Source organism: Microtus pennsylvanicus, chromosome 4, assembly GCF_037038515.1.
Source record: "Microtus pennsylvanicus isolate mMicPen1 chromosome 4, mMicPen1.hap1, whole genome shotgun sequence".
Classification (NCBI taxonomy): Eukaryota; Metazoa; Chordata; class Mammalia; order Rodentia; family Cricetidae; genus Microtus; species Microtus pennsylvanicus.
The window spans coordinates 139,808,428-139,827,495 of record NC_134582.1 but is presented as its reverse complement, the minus strand read 5'-3'; the positions used below and the strand labels follow the sequence as shown (position 1 = coordinate 139,827,495).

At 39.5% G+C, this 19,068-nt stretch overlaps 1 protein-coding gene across 10 annotated transcripts in view; it reads left to right on the top strand.

The window, feature by feature from the left end:
• Abi1 (abl interactor 1) overlaps positions 1-19,068 on the top strand; it is a 98,217-nt gene that overhangs the window by 38,968 nt on the left and 40,181 nt on the right. For all 10 annotated transcript variants that reach the window (XM_075970654.1, XM_075970651.1, XM_075970646.1 and 7 more), the window contains exon 3: positions 16,082-16,258. In XM_075970654.1, the coding sequence (XP_075826769.1) occupies positions 16,082-16,258 (177 nt within the window). The remainder of the gene's footprint in view (positions 1-16,081; positions 16,259-19,068) is intronic.

Sequence of the window (19,068 nt, the reverse complement as noted above, 5' to 3'; positions counted from 1 at the left end):
GAATTGTGAGCTACCGTGTGGGTGCTGAGAATTAAGCCTATAGGTGTTTGTTTTGTTTTTTCTTCGAGACAGGGTTTCTCTGTTTCTCTGTGTAGCTTTGGAGCCTGTCCTGCAACTCACTCTGTAGACCAGGCTGGCCTCCAACTCACAGAGATCCCCTGTCCCTGCTTCCCATGTGCTGGGATTAAAGGCATGTGCCACCACTGCCAGGTGACTATAGGTGTTTTTTAATGTTACTATATTACATATGGACAGAATATATCTTTCAGTTTTTTGGTTGTAACTGTTTTCTCTTTTAAAGATTTGCCATAGGCTAAGCATGGTGGCACAGGCCGGTGATCCCAGCTACTTGGGAGTCAAGTTCAAGACCTGGGAAAATGGAGCCAATAAATGATGTGGGCTAAAGTCTCATATCAATAGCCAACTTTATTCAGAGCATCAGACAGTTTATACTCCGAGAGTAAAGAGAGTCGTATGAGTAAAGTGTCCAAGCACAAATGCAGGCTGCATGTGGCGGCGAGCTGCACATGGCAGAAGGTGTTTTTCCTTAGCAGCATATGAACAAGTGACAGCCAGTTGTCATGAGTAATCTGAGGTAAAGTCACTCTATCTGTGACACCTGGCAGGGGCAAGAAAGCATAACCCAAATCCCATTACATGTTTTTGAAGAAACTGAGATCACAAGTTCCTTGTCTTGGTTCCTTGGAGTTTTCTCACAAGAAAGCTTACAGGACTCCATTCTTGGACCATGTTCTGTCACTCTGTGTAGTGTAGGAATTGGACCCCGCCTTTAGACTTTCTAGGCTAAGTGCTCTATCACTGAGCTGCAACTCCAGCCCTTGGTGTTGAGATTGTTCTTACTGTGTGGCTGAGACTGCCCTAGGACTGTGCTGCTTCTTCCTCAGACCACTTGAGTGCTGCAAGCCTTAGTAGGCTTCCCTTCCTGTTACTCCTCCACCAGGCTTCCTCCTTCTTGACCCTTTTCCTTCCTTTTCTCTCCCTCCTGCCTCTTCTTCCTCCTAGCTCCTCTCTTCTCTTTCTCTTTTTCCTTTCTCCCCCTTTCGTACCTCACTGTACCCTCCTTTTCCTTTCTTCCCTTCTTCACTCCTGCTGTCTTTCCCTGCTTCCTTCTGTGGTGTTGTTATTTTTTGAGGCAGAATCTTAACTCTATACTCAGGCTGGCCTAGAATGTGGTCTGTGGCCTAGGATGATCTGAAGTTCACTGTAGTGATCCTGCTTCTGCTGCTCCAGGGCAAGGATTGTGTGTGTGTGTGTGTGTGTGTGTGTGTGTGTGTGTGTGTCTGTTAGACATAGCTGTTATCATTAGACTTCATTTCACATATCCCTCCCCAAATTGTGTACTCTGTGAAGGTTGTGAAATGCCAGTCAGTATTGTTTGGGATTATAATAAAAGTCCAAAATCTGTTCTGTTTCTTTCCTTGGTCTTCCTTTCTCCAGTGCTTATATATAATACATGCTACATGCCAGTTTTTTTAAATCTTTTTTTAAGTTGATAATTATTAAGCTCTACATTTTTCTCTGCTCCCCTCCCTGCCCCTCCTCTCCCCCTTTCATCTCTCCCCCAAGGTCCCCATGCTCCCAATTTACTCAGGAGATCTTGTCTTTTTCTACTTTCTACTTCCCATGTAGATTAGATCTATGTGAGTCTCTCTTAGTGTCCTCATTGTTGTCTGAGTTCTCTAGGATTGTGGTTTGTAGGCTGATTTTCTTTGCTTTATGTTTAAAAACCACCTATGAGTGAGTACATGTGATAATTGTCTTTCTGTGTCTGGGTTACCTCAAAATAATGTTTTCTAGCTCCATACATTTTCTTTTTTTGTTTTTTGTTTTTTTTCTTTCGAGACAGGGTTTCTCTGTGGCTTTGGAGCCTGTCCTGGAACTAGCTCTGTAGACCAGGCTGGTCTCGAACTCACAGAGATCCGTCTGCCTCTGCCTTTTGCAAAATTCAAGATGTCATTATTTTTTTCTCATGCCTGTTTTTTTAATGCATGTAAATAACTATGAATTAATTTATCCTCACAACAGCCTCATTAAAACGCCTAGTGTGGTGACACAACCTTTATTCCCAGCACTCAGGAGACAGAGACAAGCAGATCTCTGAGTTCCACACTATCTGAGGCTTCATTGTAAGACCCTGTCTCAAAACACAAAAACTCAAACACGAAAGCAAACAAATAGCACACAATCTCATTACAGTTGTAGAGGCTAGATAATTCACTCAGGATTATGTGCTATTATAAATGGCCTGTTAACCAGACACAGTTGGCCTTAGAACCTGTAATTACTTGTTGTATTTTCCTTGTATTTCCTAGACTTTTTTTTTTGGTAGGGACAATACTATACTTTAAACCTAAGGTCTTACACATGGCAAACAAGCACCCATCTACTGAGCTCCCTAAAGACCCCCTTAAACTCTAAAGGCAACCGTTTTTCTCATCTGTTCTACCACTGTCATCATCATAGATAGCTGAAGTCTCTGGGTCTAGGGATTTTTTTTTTTTAAGACAGGGCTAAGGTCGATCTAGAACTCAAGATTCTCCTTGCATCCCCAAGGATTACAGATGCAATCCATCATTTTTGGGTGGTTTTAGTGTTTTGTTTTTAATTTGCCTTTTCTTCTTTCAGACAACTTTTGAATATTTTATTTAGTGATTGTCACGTGTTTGTGTACTGTAGGTGGGAGGGAGGAGGGAGAGAGCTGTCTCACAGGGCTTAATTATGTGTTGGTTTTCCAAGAGGATACTGTGCTGCCACTTGAGGCCTGTTTCTGTTTGGAGATGAGGCTACTGTATTTCTGGATATATATTTTTTTATTTCTTCTGTGTTACCCTCTCTTAAAATTATTTTCTAAATATTTCTAAATTATTACTCATCTTAGGAAAGTTGCCTCAGTTTTATTTTCTGGTTATGTCTATTATATTTTTTCTTCTTTTTAAGTTTCAATGGTCAAAAGAATTATTTTATTTATTAATTTTTGTTTTGTTTTTTTAAAATTTTTATTTCTTTGTTACTTATTAATTTATTGTGGTTTATTTTTTAGATTTGTTTCAGGTCCCCCTTTCCTTATGAAATCTGGTAGTCATTTTTCTCAATATTTAGGAATTAGAGACTAAGCTGGGTGGTGGTGGTGCATGCCTTTAATCCCAGCACTTGGGAGGCAGAGGCAGATGAATCTCAGTGAGTTAGAGGTCAGCCTGGTCTACAAAGCGAGTTCCAGGACAGCCAGGGCTGTTACGCAGAGAAATCCTGTCTTGAAAAACAAAACAAAATGAAACGAAAAGAAAAAAAAAGAATTAGAGACTAAAATGCCTACGTAGAGCCTTCTTGTTATATTGTTGATATTCTTGTTTTTATTTTTCTTTTTAAAATAAAAATAAAAAACTTGTGTGTTGTGTTTGCATGTGTGCCTGTACTCATGTCTGTGTGCATGCACATACCTCTCAGCACTTGTGTGAGCAGAGGAACTTACTGGAATTGTTTTACCCCATGGGTTCCAGGAATTGAACTCAGATTGTCAGGCTTGGTGACAAAGCCTATCTACTGAGCCCTCTGGCCGTCTATCTTTTCATTTTAAAAAAACTTTGTACATGTACGTATTATATGTTGATAATATCTAACTACCTCCCTTCCCTCTTTTTTCCCACCACCCTCTCTCATGACCAGTTTTTCTAGACGACTTTATTTTTTACTTATGTACTGTGATTGTGGCGCGGTGGCATGGTGTGGTGTGCATATGGAGGCAGGGGACGACGGGAGTTGGTTTCTCCTTCTATCTTTATTTACATGGTGTCTTGGTTAGGGGTTACTAGTGCAATGATGAAATACCATGTCCTAAAGCAAGCTGGGGGGGGAGGGTTTATTTGGCTTATACTTCCATATCATAGTCCATTATTAAAGGAAGTCAAGACAGGAACTCAAACAGGGAAGGAACCTGGAGGCAGGAGCTGATGCAGGCACTGTGGGTGGATGACTGCGGCTTACTGACTTGCTCCTCATGGCTTCCTCAGCCTATTTTCTTTTAGAACCCAGGACCACCAATCCAGGGGTGGTCTCACCTGTAGTGTTCTGGACCCTACCCCATCAGTCACTAATAAGAAAATGCCCTACAGCTTGCCTATAGGTATTTTCTTAGTTGAGGTCCTCTGCTTTCAGATGCCTATAGCTTATGGCAAATTGACATAAAACTGGCCAGCACACATGGGTTCCACTTATGAAATCAGGTTGTCAGGTTTTGCCTAACAAACAGCCTTTCCTACCAGGCCACCTCACCCTCTCTTCTACTTTCAAGTCTCGGCCCGGGACTTGGGACCCTCCTGCCTTTGCTCCCAATTGTTGCTATTATAGGCATGAGCCACCATGCCTAGTTATTTTATAGTAATTCTGACTCAAGTCTTTCTCATTATCTGTTTCCATGGAGTCTGATTTTTCAGTTCATATTTTCTTAAGAAATTTAATTTGTAGTGTGCATATATAGGTCGTTCCGAATCAAGTTAATTTCGGAGTTGATTGGAACTTTGTTTCAGGCATATTGAACAGAGCTATGTAGCAGGATTTTGGGCACTGGGCCATTTCCAGAGTCTGGCCTGTTTTAAATAGCAGGAACAGACAAAGGTTGTCTTTTTCTTTGCTGAAGGCTTTCTCTGTGTACTTGTCTTGGGACTCTTACACTTTTCCTACTCGTCTCCGTTTGCTATTCAGGGCAAAAGGCTTTAGATTTTCATTTCCTAGTTGTTTTCAGCAAATATATATTGTGGTTTTATTTCTATGTAAGAGTCTTTGGTTGAAAGCCATGTTACCCTTTCTGTAGAGGCAGTTGAGGTTCAGTAGGCCTCCTGATAGATACAGTGTAGGTTAAGGAAAGATCAGGTAGTATTGCTGTGAGACAGCTCTTCCCTGCCTGCTTTTCTGTGTTTGAACATCGGGACATGTTTTTGTTTTTGTTTTTTTAAAGAAGCATATCTGTGCTCTTTAACCCACCAAAGTAACAAGGACAGGAAAGAGAACACATATAAAACAACATATTTCTTTGTGGTGATTTCACATAACCAAGTATTTGTTTTTTTGTTTTAAAAAGATCTATTTTTTAAATTATGTACATTTGTGCATATATGTGCAGATGTGTGCGGGTTCCCTCAGAGACAGAAGAGGGTTTCTGATCACGTGGAGCTGGACTTAGAGGTAATTTCCTCTGATGTGAATTCTTGGAACTGAACTTGGTCTTTGGGAAGGCCAGGCCATCTCTCTAGCCCATACAATCAAATCTTAGACGATACTGTGAACTGAAGTTCCCAGAAAAACATCAAAGCCATGCCTATGTTAAAGATTTACAAAGGCAATTGCCTGGTTAGACTTGCTAAGTAGGAGGAGAGCCTCAGTGTTGTTGCTTATCTGGAGCCAGATTATCTTATGCTATTACCAGCTAGCCGTTGTCTTCCTCTGTTTTACCTAGCAATCATTCTTGTGACTACTAGGTTAATTCTTTTCAAATGTACTGTTAGACCACCAACTTTCACCAACTCAAAGGCTAAGAAAGTTACAGATAATTCTCTATCAGATTCCCCACCTTTCTAGAACCAACCTACTTGATGTTTCCATCAATGTATTTGAGAAGTGCTATCATTTCTTACATTCTTTTGTTCTGTAACATTAAAACTTTCATGAAAATGTTACCATATGGGAATTATATGTTCTTTTCATATATGTATTAGGGTAACCTGAGTGTGTTGCAGGCCATGGTCTCTCATACTTGGCTGCAGAGTAAACTTGTCTCTTGTTCTCTTGGATGCTAGAGCAGTTTCTGTTGCTGTTGCTGTTGTTTTAAAGACAGGGTCTCACTGTGTATCCCTGGCCTTGAATTCCTTTCACAGAGGTTCACACAGTCCTTGCTTTGTGGTCCACCATGCTCACCTCAGCTGTGTGTGTGTGTGTTGTAATCAAAAGATAGTTTTGATTACTTGTGAAATTTACCAGTTTGCTTATAAATTGTGTATTTGGATTTTTTTGTCTCTTGTAGTCCAGGCTAGCCTCCCATTCATAACTTAGCTAGGGATGAGTTTGAGCTCCCAGTCATACTGTTTCTACACAAGTGTGTGTATACCCAGTCTTCCAGATTGTCCAGAAAATTGCTTTGGTGATATTTCATTTTTTCTTTGAAAACATTTACTTACCACACAATTTATTTTGCCTAATTTCTAACACTAATTTAATAAAGGCTGGCTTTAAATTAGTGTGACTCAGTAGGTATGTGCACTTACACAAGCGGCAGAACTCATGTTCAGATCCCAGTTCCCACATAAAAAGCCCGTGAGGGCTGGCTAGGTGGCCACCTTAACCTGTACAAGTAGCATACTCAGAATTCGTCCAGGGGAGGAGGAGAGTAGAGCAGGGTGGCCGATGTCCTCCTCTGCACCCACATGCTGGGCATGTTCCTGCACACATACTCACACACATAACAAAGAGAAAGAAATTGACAGCCAGGCATGGTGGCACGTGCCTTATGGTCAGGAGTCTGGGGTGATAAGTTTAGGGCCTGGACTGCATAATGAGACAGCCATCCCCCCCGTCTTTTGTGTGTGTGTGTGTGTGTGTGTGTGTGTGTGTGTGTGTGTGTGTGTGAAGGTAGAGAGATGGAGAATATGAATTAGTGAATTAACTTGTTACTGAATAGTAGTAAAGTGACTATGGATATCAATAATAGTCTATTTCAAAAGTCTAGATAAAAAAAGGAGAGTTACAAATGATTTTTAAAGTTTTTCACCATAAGGAAATAATAAATGTTTAAATAAATAAACATTTACCTTCATTTAAACATTCAGTTTGTGCACCCATCAAAAAATTAGCACTGTACTCTTAATGTGTATAGGAGAAGAGAGGTTTGGGGTTTATGTCAGTGTGTTCTTTTTTTTCTCGAGACAGGGTTTCTCTGTGTAGCTCTGGCTGTCCTGGAACTCGCTCTATAGGTCTTCTACTAGGCTGGCTTCAAACAGTTTCTCTCTGCCTCCTGAGTGCTGGGATTAAAGGCGTGTGACTGCCCGGCATGTCTGAGTGTTCTAACAACACTCATTGTTTTGGGTAGAATATTTATTATTTTTTAATTAAAATTTTGTGTGTATGGGTGTTTTGCCTGCATGTATATCTGTGTACCATGTTTGTGCCTATTGCCAATGACAGTCAGAAGAGGTTCTAACCAGAATTACAGATGATTGTAAACCACCAGGTGGGTGCTGGGAATGAAGCCTGGCTCCCGGAAGAGCAGCCAGTGCTCTTCTCTGCAGAGCCGTCTCTGCAGTCCCCACCCGCTGTTATTTAGAAATTAGCTGTGTCTTTCAGTGTCTGTCCACCTTCTCCTCGTGTGTTTTCATTAGACAGGACCTAGTGCTTATCAGCTAGCTCCCAGACGCTGTTCACAATCCTGTTGCTGGTGGAAAAACTGAAGTTTGAAAAGGATTTCCATTATTTTTACAGTACATAGCACGATGTGTCTAGATTCTTACATCTGAGAAATGCTCTATTTAATTTTATTATTTTATTTTTATGAGACAGTTTTTCACTGTATAGATCATGCTCAGCATGAAATGCTTTTATTTTAATCTGGGAATGTAGAACTGGTTAGTTTGATAAATGAGATTTATATTTGATGTATTTTTTTTTTTGTGGTCTACCTGCCTCTGCCTCCTGAGGGGATTAAAGGAGTGGGCCACTGCATCGATCCAGATTTGTAAAAAATTTGAGTGCACTTTGTATTAAGCAGTATTATAGATTGTGATACAATAATCAGGATGGGTGGGTGTGCACACATGTATGTTTTATATACCACAAATCAAAGACCTTGCATATGCTGTCACTTTGTTACTTAGCTTAATTGTCAGCCCTTTCAAAATAGAATCTTAATGGGTTAAAAACTGTATAAAATTTTATAACAATTAAGTGAAAGAGCCAGTATTCAAACCTGAGTTTTCTGACTTCATGCCCTTTTTGGGGGGGAGGGGTGTGTTAGTATTAAATCACTGGATCTCATTGTTCCAGGCCCCTTTCTATTGGGATAACTCTTATTAGTGGAATGTACATTTCTGGACAGAATATGATTTGGATTCTTGTGAATCAGAATACTGGATAGGAGAAATTTTCAAGTCATTTAAACTAATATATTCAATACATGTGCAGTATGTAAGAGGCAGGAGAGTGAGCAAAAGTTGACTTTCAGAAGCACCATGTAGACACATAGGGAAGGTAGGTGAGCCTTCTTGAACTTACTTTTCCCTTGAAGACCAGAACTGTGTGGGATGTTCTAGGGGCTAAGAAACTTGTTTTCTTTCTGGGTGCCTTCTTTTGGCAGGAGGTAGGTAAAATTCATGTGGTTATGTTTTAAAGAATAGATTGGGAAAGTACACATTGCGTGTCTGTGGACCAGTTAGAAGACTGATGTGAGAGTTGATGTGAGAGACATGTAGTAACTTAGGATTGAAGTATCTGAAATGGAAGGAAGCAGGTTTCTGACATTTAAAGGTAGATGTGGCAAGATGTAAAAACAAATATGAAATAAAGGCTGTATATAACTTACTAGAGAACTGAAGTAGAGTGAGTCTTCAAAAATACACTTGAGCAGACATATGTGTTTGGTTTATGCTGTATTTGTTTTGAGGCATCACCAGAGGAACAAGAGGAAAGTGTCTATATGTACATGGCAGTTTGTCTGAGTGTGGATGAGTTTACTAAGCAGAGTTGACAAAGAATACATCTCAGATTAATGTTGTAAAGTGCCCTTATGAAGGAGATGGAGTAAATATTCAGGAGAGTTAGGAAAAAGTGAAAGTAAGTAGTGTCTATCTCTTCTACTTCCACACAAGATTTCATTGTTTCCCCTTTGAGGAGCTGTAGATTCCTTAATTTCATGACAGGTAGAATTTAACTACAATTAGTGCTTAGCTAAGTTGCACTGCATCTCCTGAAATGATGAAACTGAGATGTAGCTCAGTGCTGGAACACTTAACTTGCATGTGTGAGGCTATGGTTTCTATTGCTCCACCATAGAAAAGAAAGTTTACAGCCTGGTGGTGGAGGTGGGGCGCATGATTTAATCCCAGCTCTCGGGAGGCAGAGGCAGGTGGATCTTTTTGAGTTCAAGACTAGCCTTATCTACAGAGTTCTAGTACATCCAGGGTTACACAGAGAAACCCTGTCTCTAAAAAAGAAACAAAAGAAATAAAAGAAAGTTTAGAGGCATTCTAAGAATACAACTCTACATCTTATAATACTAATAACTTATATTAGGTAGTTCTCAAAATTACTGAGGGAATCAAAGGGTATGAATCTTTTCTATCACAAAAGTCATCTTTAAAAGATTAATTTTATTTGCATTTATCTGTATGTATGTATGTTCTCTGTGTGAATGGCATGTGTGTATCCAGAGTCCAGAATAGGGTGTTAGCTTCTCTGGAGCTAGAGTTAATAGGCTATAGTGAGCTGTTTGATGTGGATGTTTGGAACCAAACCTGGACCCTCTATAAGACAGCAATAAGCGAGCAGGGTGGTGGTGCCTTATGCCTTTAATCCTAGCACTCGGGAGGCAGAGGCAGGCAGATCTCTGTGAGTTCAAGGCCAGCCTGGTCTACAAGAGCTAGTTCCAGTACATGCTTCAAAGCTACAGAAAAACCTTGTCTCAAAAACAAAAAACAAAACAAAACAAAAATGATAGTAATAAGCATTCTTAAACCAGCAAGCCATCTCTACAGCCCTTTTCTCTTTCCTGCAAAATCCTGTTCAAACAAAAACCACAAACAACTGTGAAGTGTCTTAAGATTTTGCCCTTCATGCAGACAAACAAGGTAGTTCCCTACAGTTTCATAGATGTTGATAGAGGACATAGGACTTCACTCATGAGAATAATAGAATGTTAGCATTTGTGCCCTCAGCTCCATGTGTCCTGAATAGGATCAGGACATCCTGTAATAACTTCTTTTATTTTTTAATTAAAAAAATTTGTGTGTGTGTGTGTGTGTGTGTGTGTGTGTGTGTACACATAAATATGTCTCACCATGGAGATCAGCTCTTTCTGTCCACTATATGGGTCTCAGGAATCAAACTTAGGTCATCCAGCTTGGTAGCAAAATGCAGTTACCAGCTGAGCCATCTTACTGGCCTTGACACCACATCTTCAGTGATGTAGTTCAACGTGTTGCAAGAATGTCATCTCTAGGGAACACATGTTAGAGAATACAGACTATTGGAATGTGAAGGGAGCTCTACTTTTACCTTGACACCTTTGCCCTCAGATGACATCTTTAATACACTATACAAGAAGCAAAACCTTCCCAGATCTCCAGAGGGATACATTATCTGTAGACCCCAGGACTGTATCTAGTACAACTGTGCTCTAAGAAGAAAATATGGAGCAAAGAGTCAATGCCTGTCTTCACAAGATAGATAGAAACACTCAGGTCCAAGTATACATAAGATTACTTTTTACCAAGGTTCGCCCCTGCTTGCTGTACTCCTTGATTTCTGGTAAAAGTTCTCATGATTGCACATTTGTTGGTCACTAATAACTCTGATAGGGGCCAGTACCGGATCTGTTCTGTTTAACTTAGAAGAAGAAAGACATTATAATCGAGGTTATTACCAACAATGCTAAACTCACTTACACTACCCAGGATTTAAGAACCAGATAGCTGAGTAAATGCAGAGTGCTGCCTTCGAGAGCCAGGTGGCTTTCTCTGAGTTCTTGTACTGACTTTCCACTTGGCTTAAGGCATGAATCTAGGTATTGCAGGATACATTTTGCACACATGGCCTTGTCTTGCAGAAGGAATTGCTATTCTGTCATCCAGAACAAACCAGGCTATTGAATTGAACTGACACAAATGCTCCTAGGGCCAAGGTGGTTGTCCAGTGACAATCAGTATTGCTTTAGCTAGCCAGGGACAAATTGCAAATCTGATTGGATGATTTCCAGTTTCTGAATAACTGCCTCAGAACATACCTAATTAACTTAGTCGTTTTCCTGTGGGATTCCTTTACTCCCTCAAGAATAGCCTTTCTTAAACACTTGAAGGTCTCTTATGACCACCTCTAATTACAAGTCACAATGTTCCTTGTTAATCCTTGATTTTTACACAGGAAGTATTCTACAGCTGTACATTCCTTTAGGGTTGCTTTTTTAAACAGTGGGCTATTTAGAATTGCCCCCTGCCTGCTTCAGTTGGAGAGCATAGGATGTCAGTTTCTCTAGTGTGCCATCTTGGATAGCCGTAGGCTTATCACTTCAGTTCATTTTATTAGTTCCTTATTTTGGAGAGTGTACCTGAAGGCAAGCAGTACAATCTGTTCTTTTTTATCTGTGCCACCAGTTAGGTGGCATTCATTTGTCCTTTGGAATGATAGGATAGATGTAGGAATGGGGATAGAACAGATACCTGGAGGTATTGACAGGTCTTTTTCATGAAAGAATCAAGGATTTTGAGCATCTTCTTGTTCCCAAGAGGCTGTTGTATGAGGTTAAGGAAAATCATAGTCAGAACTGTCTTTGAGGGCTTGAGCAGGTCATGCCAAGTCAGTTAAATTTAGAATGTTTGCATGGTTTGTGGTAATTGTACCAAAGGATTTTCTTTTGGGACGATCCAGGTGTGATCTCAGAGATAGATCCATATCTCCTTTCTCTTTCCCTTTTGAGACGTGTCTCTCTCCTAGGTGCCGGGTTGTTGACTTACTCTCACTGTCACAGAGTCAGTGTATCACATATCAATACTTAAGGCCTCTTGGTGGAAATATGTAGATGCAAGAAGAAAAAGGATATTTTAATTAAACTTATAGAGGTCTTTTTATGCTGGACACTCTGATTCCCATGGTGCCATAACTGGGAGCCATGATGAACAGTGTACTTAACCAAGTGTGCATTATCTTCCCTATCTTCTTTGGAGAATTGTCTGTTTACAAACTTTATTTTGCCCCTCTTGTGGTGCTGGGGATCAGACTCAGGGCACACTAAATACATACTCTTCTACTGAGCTATACCCCAGGTCCTCCTTTGCTGAGTTATTGGTTAAGGGCTCAGGTTTTGTTTTTGTTTGCTTGTTGAGGCTGGGTGTTACATAGTTCAAGCTGGTCTCTTTCCTTAAGAAGTCAAGGCCTTGAATGTATCATGTTTCTGTCTCTACCTCCTGAGTGTATGTATATGGTAGGCAAACACTCTTCCAACCAAACTGTATCATACCTGACCCTTTCTGTATTTTGAGGTACATGTTTTGGGAGTAAGCTTGAGGGCAATTTTATTAAGAGTTTAAAGGAAAAATCCTAGAGCAAGCAAGCTGTAAATTGTGGGCACTGCCTAGAAGAGAGAAGTCTTTGAAGAGGAGAAAAAAAGTGAGCTGCTTGGGGCTGGAGAGATGGCTCAGCGGTGAAGGCCACAGTGGAAGCTCTACCAAGAAAGAATGCTCACTAGCTTCCCTTCCCCACCGAGAACTCCACTCGAAGCAGGAAATTTATCCCTCTGAAGAAGTTGCTTTTTTTCTATCCAGTAGTGCCAGACAGTGCTCAACAGCTGCCTAAAATGATTTACATTTGTTTAAGTGACAGCTCTAATTTTTTTTCTCTGAGGGAGAGTTATAAAGGGTAGTAGAGTCTGTAGGGCAGGGTGATACTGGAGAGAACAGCTTTGCACCAGTTCACAGAAGCCATTTCCTTTTTGTTTTGAGTGGTATGGTGACTTCATGCTAAATAATGGAAACTGTTATTTTTTTGGTCCGCCCAAAGTCCCATATATGGCGGAAAGACCTGAGTCAACAGCTATAGTCATACTACTTTTTGGCAGAGACAATAAGGTTTACACCCTTTCATTGACTTGGGCTCAATCTGTATGTAATATCATTGTTTTTAAAGTCTGTCTTAATGTTGCATATTGCTTATGGACAAGGTAGCATCTCTAAAATTTTTTTGATGAAAATCAGACATGGTGGCTTTTACATGCATTTCAAATCCCAGCGATTAGGAGGATGAGAAAGAAGGATTGCCTTAAGTTTGAGGTCAGTATGGGCTGCTTATGGTACCCTGCCTTTAATTTTTTTTATTTAGATTTATTTATTTTTTAAAATGATTTTTTTTCTCATTTTACATACCTATTCTAGTTCCGTTCCTTTTCCTCCTCCCACTCCTCCCATCCTCCCTCACCCCACCTCCGTATCTACACCTCAGAAAAAGCACCCTCCTTCAAAACACAGAAGAGAACATTTCTTGATTTTTTTAAATAGAAAAGTTAGAGCTGACATTAAGAATTTTCTAGATTCTTTGATCTAGTTTCTTATGTTCCAGTTACTTTCAACAGCGTTTTGATATCTGTCTATATTGTAAAGTCCATAGACTGATCAGTATGCAGACGGCTTATGTCAGGAAGTTTCTCCTAGTGGGACTTGTCACAGGAGACAAGTCTTCTGTAAAAACATGGTTGAGGTGTTACAAAGGATCGATAGTGATAATTATCCCAACACAGTGTTCCTCCCCCCTTTCCTTCTTTCTGCCTTTCTTCTTCTATTAATTTTTATGTGTATGGGTGTTATGTCTGTACCTTGGTTGTGCCTCATGCATTTGGAGGCTAGAAGATGGCATTCAGTCCCCTGGAACTGTGGTTACAGACAGTTGTGAGCTTCACTGTGAATGCTGGGAATTGAACCTGAGTCCTCCAGAAGAGCAGTCGGTGCTCTTAACTGCCCAACCGTCTCTCCAGCCTCTCTTCCCTCCCTTAAAAAAATTATGTGTATGATTGTTTGGCCTTCTTGTGTGTAATACATATGTATGTGTACATCATGTGTATGCCTAGTGTCCATGAAGGCCGTGAGCAGGTATCAGATTCTTTTGGCATTGATGTTATAGTGGTTGTAAGAAGTCACGTGTGTGCTGGGAACAGGAACCTCTGCAAGAGCAGTAGGTGTTTGACTGCTGGGCGTCTCTCCAGCTCAGTTTTTGCTGTTTTTTAACAAGTGTTCCATACCTTGCCTGTCACCTTCCAAAACATTAGCCAAAGATTTGCCTGGCTCTAACAACAGTAGGTAGGTACACACTTTTCTCCTTTACACTCTATTCAGTTTCTGATTGTTATCTGAAAATATTTAGAGCATTATTTGCTCCCCTTCCACCAGATAAATCTTAATTCTAGCTGCTCTTGGGGTAGACCTCTTGAGGCTGTTAGCATGACACATGTTTTTCCCATCTGGAAGGGAGTTGACAATAACTAGGGAATTATTGAGGCTTTTGTCTACAGATTTGCCTACTCCAAGGTACTCATCCTGAAACTATCTCTTTTTTAAAAAAATAATTTTTAAAGTTTTATTTATTTTATGTATGTGAAGCACTATCTGTATGTACACCTGCTTGCCAGAAGAGGGCATTAGGTCCCATTATAGACTGTTGTGAGCCACGGTGTGGGTGCTGGGAATTGAACTCAAAATCTCTGGAAGAGCAGCCGATGTGCTCCAGCCCCTGAAACTGTCTCTTAATTTAGCTTCATTATAAATAATAAAATAGAGGATCATTGATAGTTCTCATGAATTCTTGTCAATCTCTGTTAATCAGCTTCTTCCATTCTCAGCAAGCTCTGTCTTTGCCAGTGTTTTCATTCTTACTACCCAAATCCAAATTTAAAGAATCACGGATCAGGGTAATAGGTTAATTTAATACTATTTCATGGATTCTGTTGGAAGATAGGAGGCTTAGGTCAAAGAACACATCACTCATGGCAACTGCAAGAACCAGTATATTGTGCCTGGCATGGTTGCACACACCTTTAATTCCAGCACTGCAAGGTAGAGGCAGGTGGATCTCTGTGAGCTCAAGGCCAGTCTGGTCTACAAAGAATTTCAGAATTGCCAGAGAGCTCTGTAGAGAGACTCTGTCTCAACAGGGAAATAAACAATCAGCATTCAGTATTTGTTCAGGTGACTGAGTCCTGTTCCATTAAGGTGCTGCAAAGAGGACAAGAGATGCCTTCATACAAAGCTGGACACATTTTATAGAAAGACTCGGGAGACAAAAATGCTGGCAGGTGGATCTTTGTAAATTTGCGGCCAGGACATCGTGGTCAGCATAAGCAAGCTCCAGGCTCAGCAGGGCTACATAGTAAGACAGTGAGTGTCTCACATGAAAAACAAAGCAAAGATAAAGAGAATATGTTGCCCATTTAGTCATTATTTCCTCTTCAATGGAAGGAATCAAACCCAGGACCTTGTCTATGCTGGTAACTGCTGAGCCCTTCCCAGCCTACTATCCAGTTTGTGGATTTTGATGACTAAATGAAAGTTTTAAATGTATTTTTATTTGCTGAGGTGGAACCCAGGGCCTTGTACATGCTGGAAGTGAGTTATATTTTCTGATTCTCTGCAAATGTTGTATTTTAAAACGTTTCATAACAAGACAGGTATGTAGGAGGCTTGCTGATAACCATAACCTTTGCTCTTAAAAGTTTTTTTCCTTTCACAACTGCCATGTGTAGTTCTTTCTGCCTTCAATGATTTCCATATTTGCCTTTTATACTTGTGTTTATCTTTTAAATTTTGTCAGTCTGTAAAGCCTTCATGTGAAACCTTTTCAACTTGCTTGCACTGCACACATTTATAGTAATTCAGGTAATCGGCGGGTGTCACTGCAGCGCTCATGTCATTGTGCTGAAATCACTGATTTAGTGTTGTGTCCATTAATACAGTAAAAGTGAGCAAGTAGCCCTTCTCTTTCCTTCCACACAGTCCAGATTTCTAAGAGACAATTTCCTCCAACAGTCGCTTTAGAAAATCTATTAAGTATTTCCTGATTGGAGTCTTAAGGAAATTAATTTACCTAATTAATTTTGAAAGAAGAGACATACTCATTAGAAAATAGGTACAAGAGCACACACCTTTATATCCAGCGTCAGAGGCAGATGGATCTACAAGAGCTAGTTCCAGGACAGGCTCCAAAACTACATAGAGAAACTCCGTCTTAAAAAAAAATACAGCTCCATGGTCCAGTGCATATGGACAGCGTACATATTATCTACTATACCAAATAATATTTTCTTGCTCTATTTAAATTTAAAATATAGACTGTGGATATTCATAAAGAAAAAGTGGCTCGAAGAGAGATTGGCATTTTGACAACAAATAAGAATACATCAAGAAGTCACAAAATAATAGCACCTGCAAATATGGAGCGCCCTGTCAGGTATATTCGGAAACCTATCGACTACACAGTTCTGGATGATGTGGGCCATGGAGTTAAGGTAAGCATTTTGTATTTCATAAGTGTGGATTACTTTGAATTTTCAATAAGGATTTTGGATAGAAATTGTGATAGGATTTCTTATTTGATAGATTCCCTTTAGCTAGTAGTTAGCATTTACAGTTTTCATAGAATATTTATTTATTTTAAAGATATAAGTGTATGGTTGTTTTGCCTGTATATGTGTATGTGTACTACATGCATGTCTGGTGCCTTCAAGGGTCAAATGAGGGCGTTGGATCCTGTAGATCTTCTGGAAATGAGTTATGGATAGTTGTGAGCCACTGTGCGAAGGGAATCTGGGTCCTCTGCAAGAATAGCCAGGGCTCTTAACTGCTGAGCCATCTCTCCAGCCATCTAGAAGATTAATTTAATGTGAGTTAAATGTTTCTCTAAGCTTAGAGCAAAATTTTTATTCACAGAATAGGCATTACTCAGAAAAACTTGAAAAAGCTGGGTTGCTGAGAAGGCTTAGCAGGTGAAGGCACTTGCCACCAAAAACCTTTAAACCTGAGTTCTCTTCTTAGAACTTTCACGGTGGAAGGAGAAAGCAGACTCCCCAAAGTTTTCTCCTCCACACATAATGCTGGATTACTTTACAACAGCAATAAAAGCCCAAATAGACACAAAACTTGACAGAACCATTCTTTAAAAAAAAAATTTTTAATTGATTGATTTAGAAAATAAATTGTAAATAATTTGTCCTTTTGTTCCTAAATGTTTGTGTAACTATATGGTTTTCTAACTACTAAAAAATGCAAACTTTAAAACTGTTTTTTAGAAAAGCGCTTATCATGGCAAGATACATATTATCCCCAATTTTTACTAATCAGCTTTAAGTATATACTTCTGAAATATAATCACATTGCTTTTGTAACTAAATATTTTACATCAAGACTTATAGAAGGGTGGGTGGCCAGTGAGAACAGTATATTTTAGAAACTGACATGTTTGGTAGAGTGCTTGCCTGGCGTGAACACAGCCCTGGATTTAAGCCCCAGCAGCACAGTGGTGGTACAGTATTGCGGTCCCTAGCACTTGCATAGGGAGGCAGGAGCATGAGAAATTTGGAGCTCAACACCATCCTTGCTCATATAATAAGTTTGAGGTTAGTCTGATCTGAGGGAAACCAATATGAAACTGATGAATGTCACATTTATCTGTACATATACAAATTATACACATACACAGCTCCTTTTTTCCATGTCTCATCACTGCTTTTTCCCCTTGGTTTTTATGACTTCTGTAAGTTTTCATACTCTTAACTTACTTTTCTTCTATAGGATCATAGTTTTGTGTGAAATTAGGAAATAATACCAGAGTTGGGTGTGGCGGGTGCATCTCTTGAGTTGAGGCTAGCCTGTTCTAGTAAGTGGGTTTTGTAGTTAGATCCTATCTCAGAAGAAATACTACAGGACCAGGAGGCAGAAGGAACAGGGTGACCACAGACTTAAAGGCAAGCCTGGTCTTCATAGTGTGTTCCTGGTCAGCTGGGTCAAACAAACAAGAAACCTGACCAAACTGACCACCAGTCCCCTTACTGCTTAAAAAGATCTGAAGAAACTCGGCCGTTCATTAATGATAAATTATGCAAGCCTAAAATTATGAGGCAGAAAGAATTAAATTTATTTTAAAATGAGCATTTTAAGTATAGACAAACTCTACCAGCTCCTGTAATTATTTTAGGAATCTGATTTCATTTTTAATTAAAAATTTCATACATTGTATTTTGGTCTGTTCTCTTTCCTCCCCAACCTCAACTCTTCCCAGATGCAGTTTGATTTCTTAATGACTTGTTAAGTTTATGCTCTCACTGGGCATTGTGGCACACATCTTTGATCCCAGCACTTGGGAGGCAGAAGCAGATGGATCTCTATGAGTTCCAGGACAGCCAGGACTGTTTCACAGAGAAACCCTGTCTTGGAAAAGTAAAAAGAAGGGGCAGGGGAGTGTACACTCTCTGTTATGGAAGATGACATCTGATATTGTTTCTTAATGGTGCTTTTGTCATTTAACTTCCTGTTCGGATTTTTCAAAATACATAATTTTAAATACCGTATCTAAATAGATTAATCTTATTTTTGTAGCTACCACATTTTATATCCAAGGTTTTGAGTCTTACATGGGCTTTCACAGTTTTCATACTCTTAAGGTTAATATTCCATCTTATTTGCAATACAAATTTTAGTGTTTTGGAATTTGTGTATGCTATACTTGGGCTTTCTTTTACTGGATTATGCATATTTAAATAGAATGTAAATGTACTTAATACATTTTATTCTAAAAAGTATATGGTATCTGTAATTTTATTAGGAATTTAAAATAAAAATAAACTAAAGTAAATCTGGCTAGATTTTGGGAAACCATAAGATACTGAAGAAAGAGACAGAAGAAACCAGTGTGCAGAGTACGCACGTGGAGAACAATAGTAGACGATGATCGTAAGCGGCCCTGCATTTTCAAGTGAGCATAGGGAAAGAAGGCTTGAATACTAGTAGAGAAATTTAGAATTATTTTTGGTAAGCATAACAATGAAGAGATTTCTAAATTAGTTTGTAACTTAAAGAGGAATGTCTGTTGTGTATACTGTCTGTGTGGTGAAAACAGGTGAAGACCAAGGAAGCATTTTACTGGTTATAATTAGTTGATATTTTCTCTGGGTTTCTGGTCAGTTACGGAATTTAGTTTCAGTTTGCTTTCTAGAAATACAGAACACCAGGACTTTCTCAGCTTTAATGCTCTCTCAATTATTGTTCTTTTAAACTTTTTTCAGATTTATTTTTGTATCTTGAGTGTTTTTGCCTATATGTG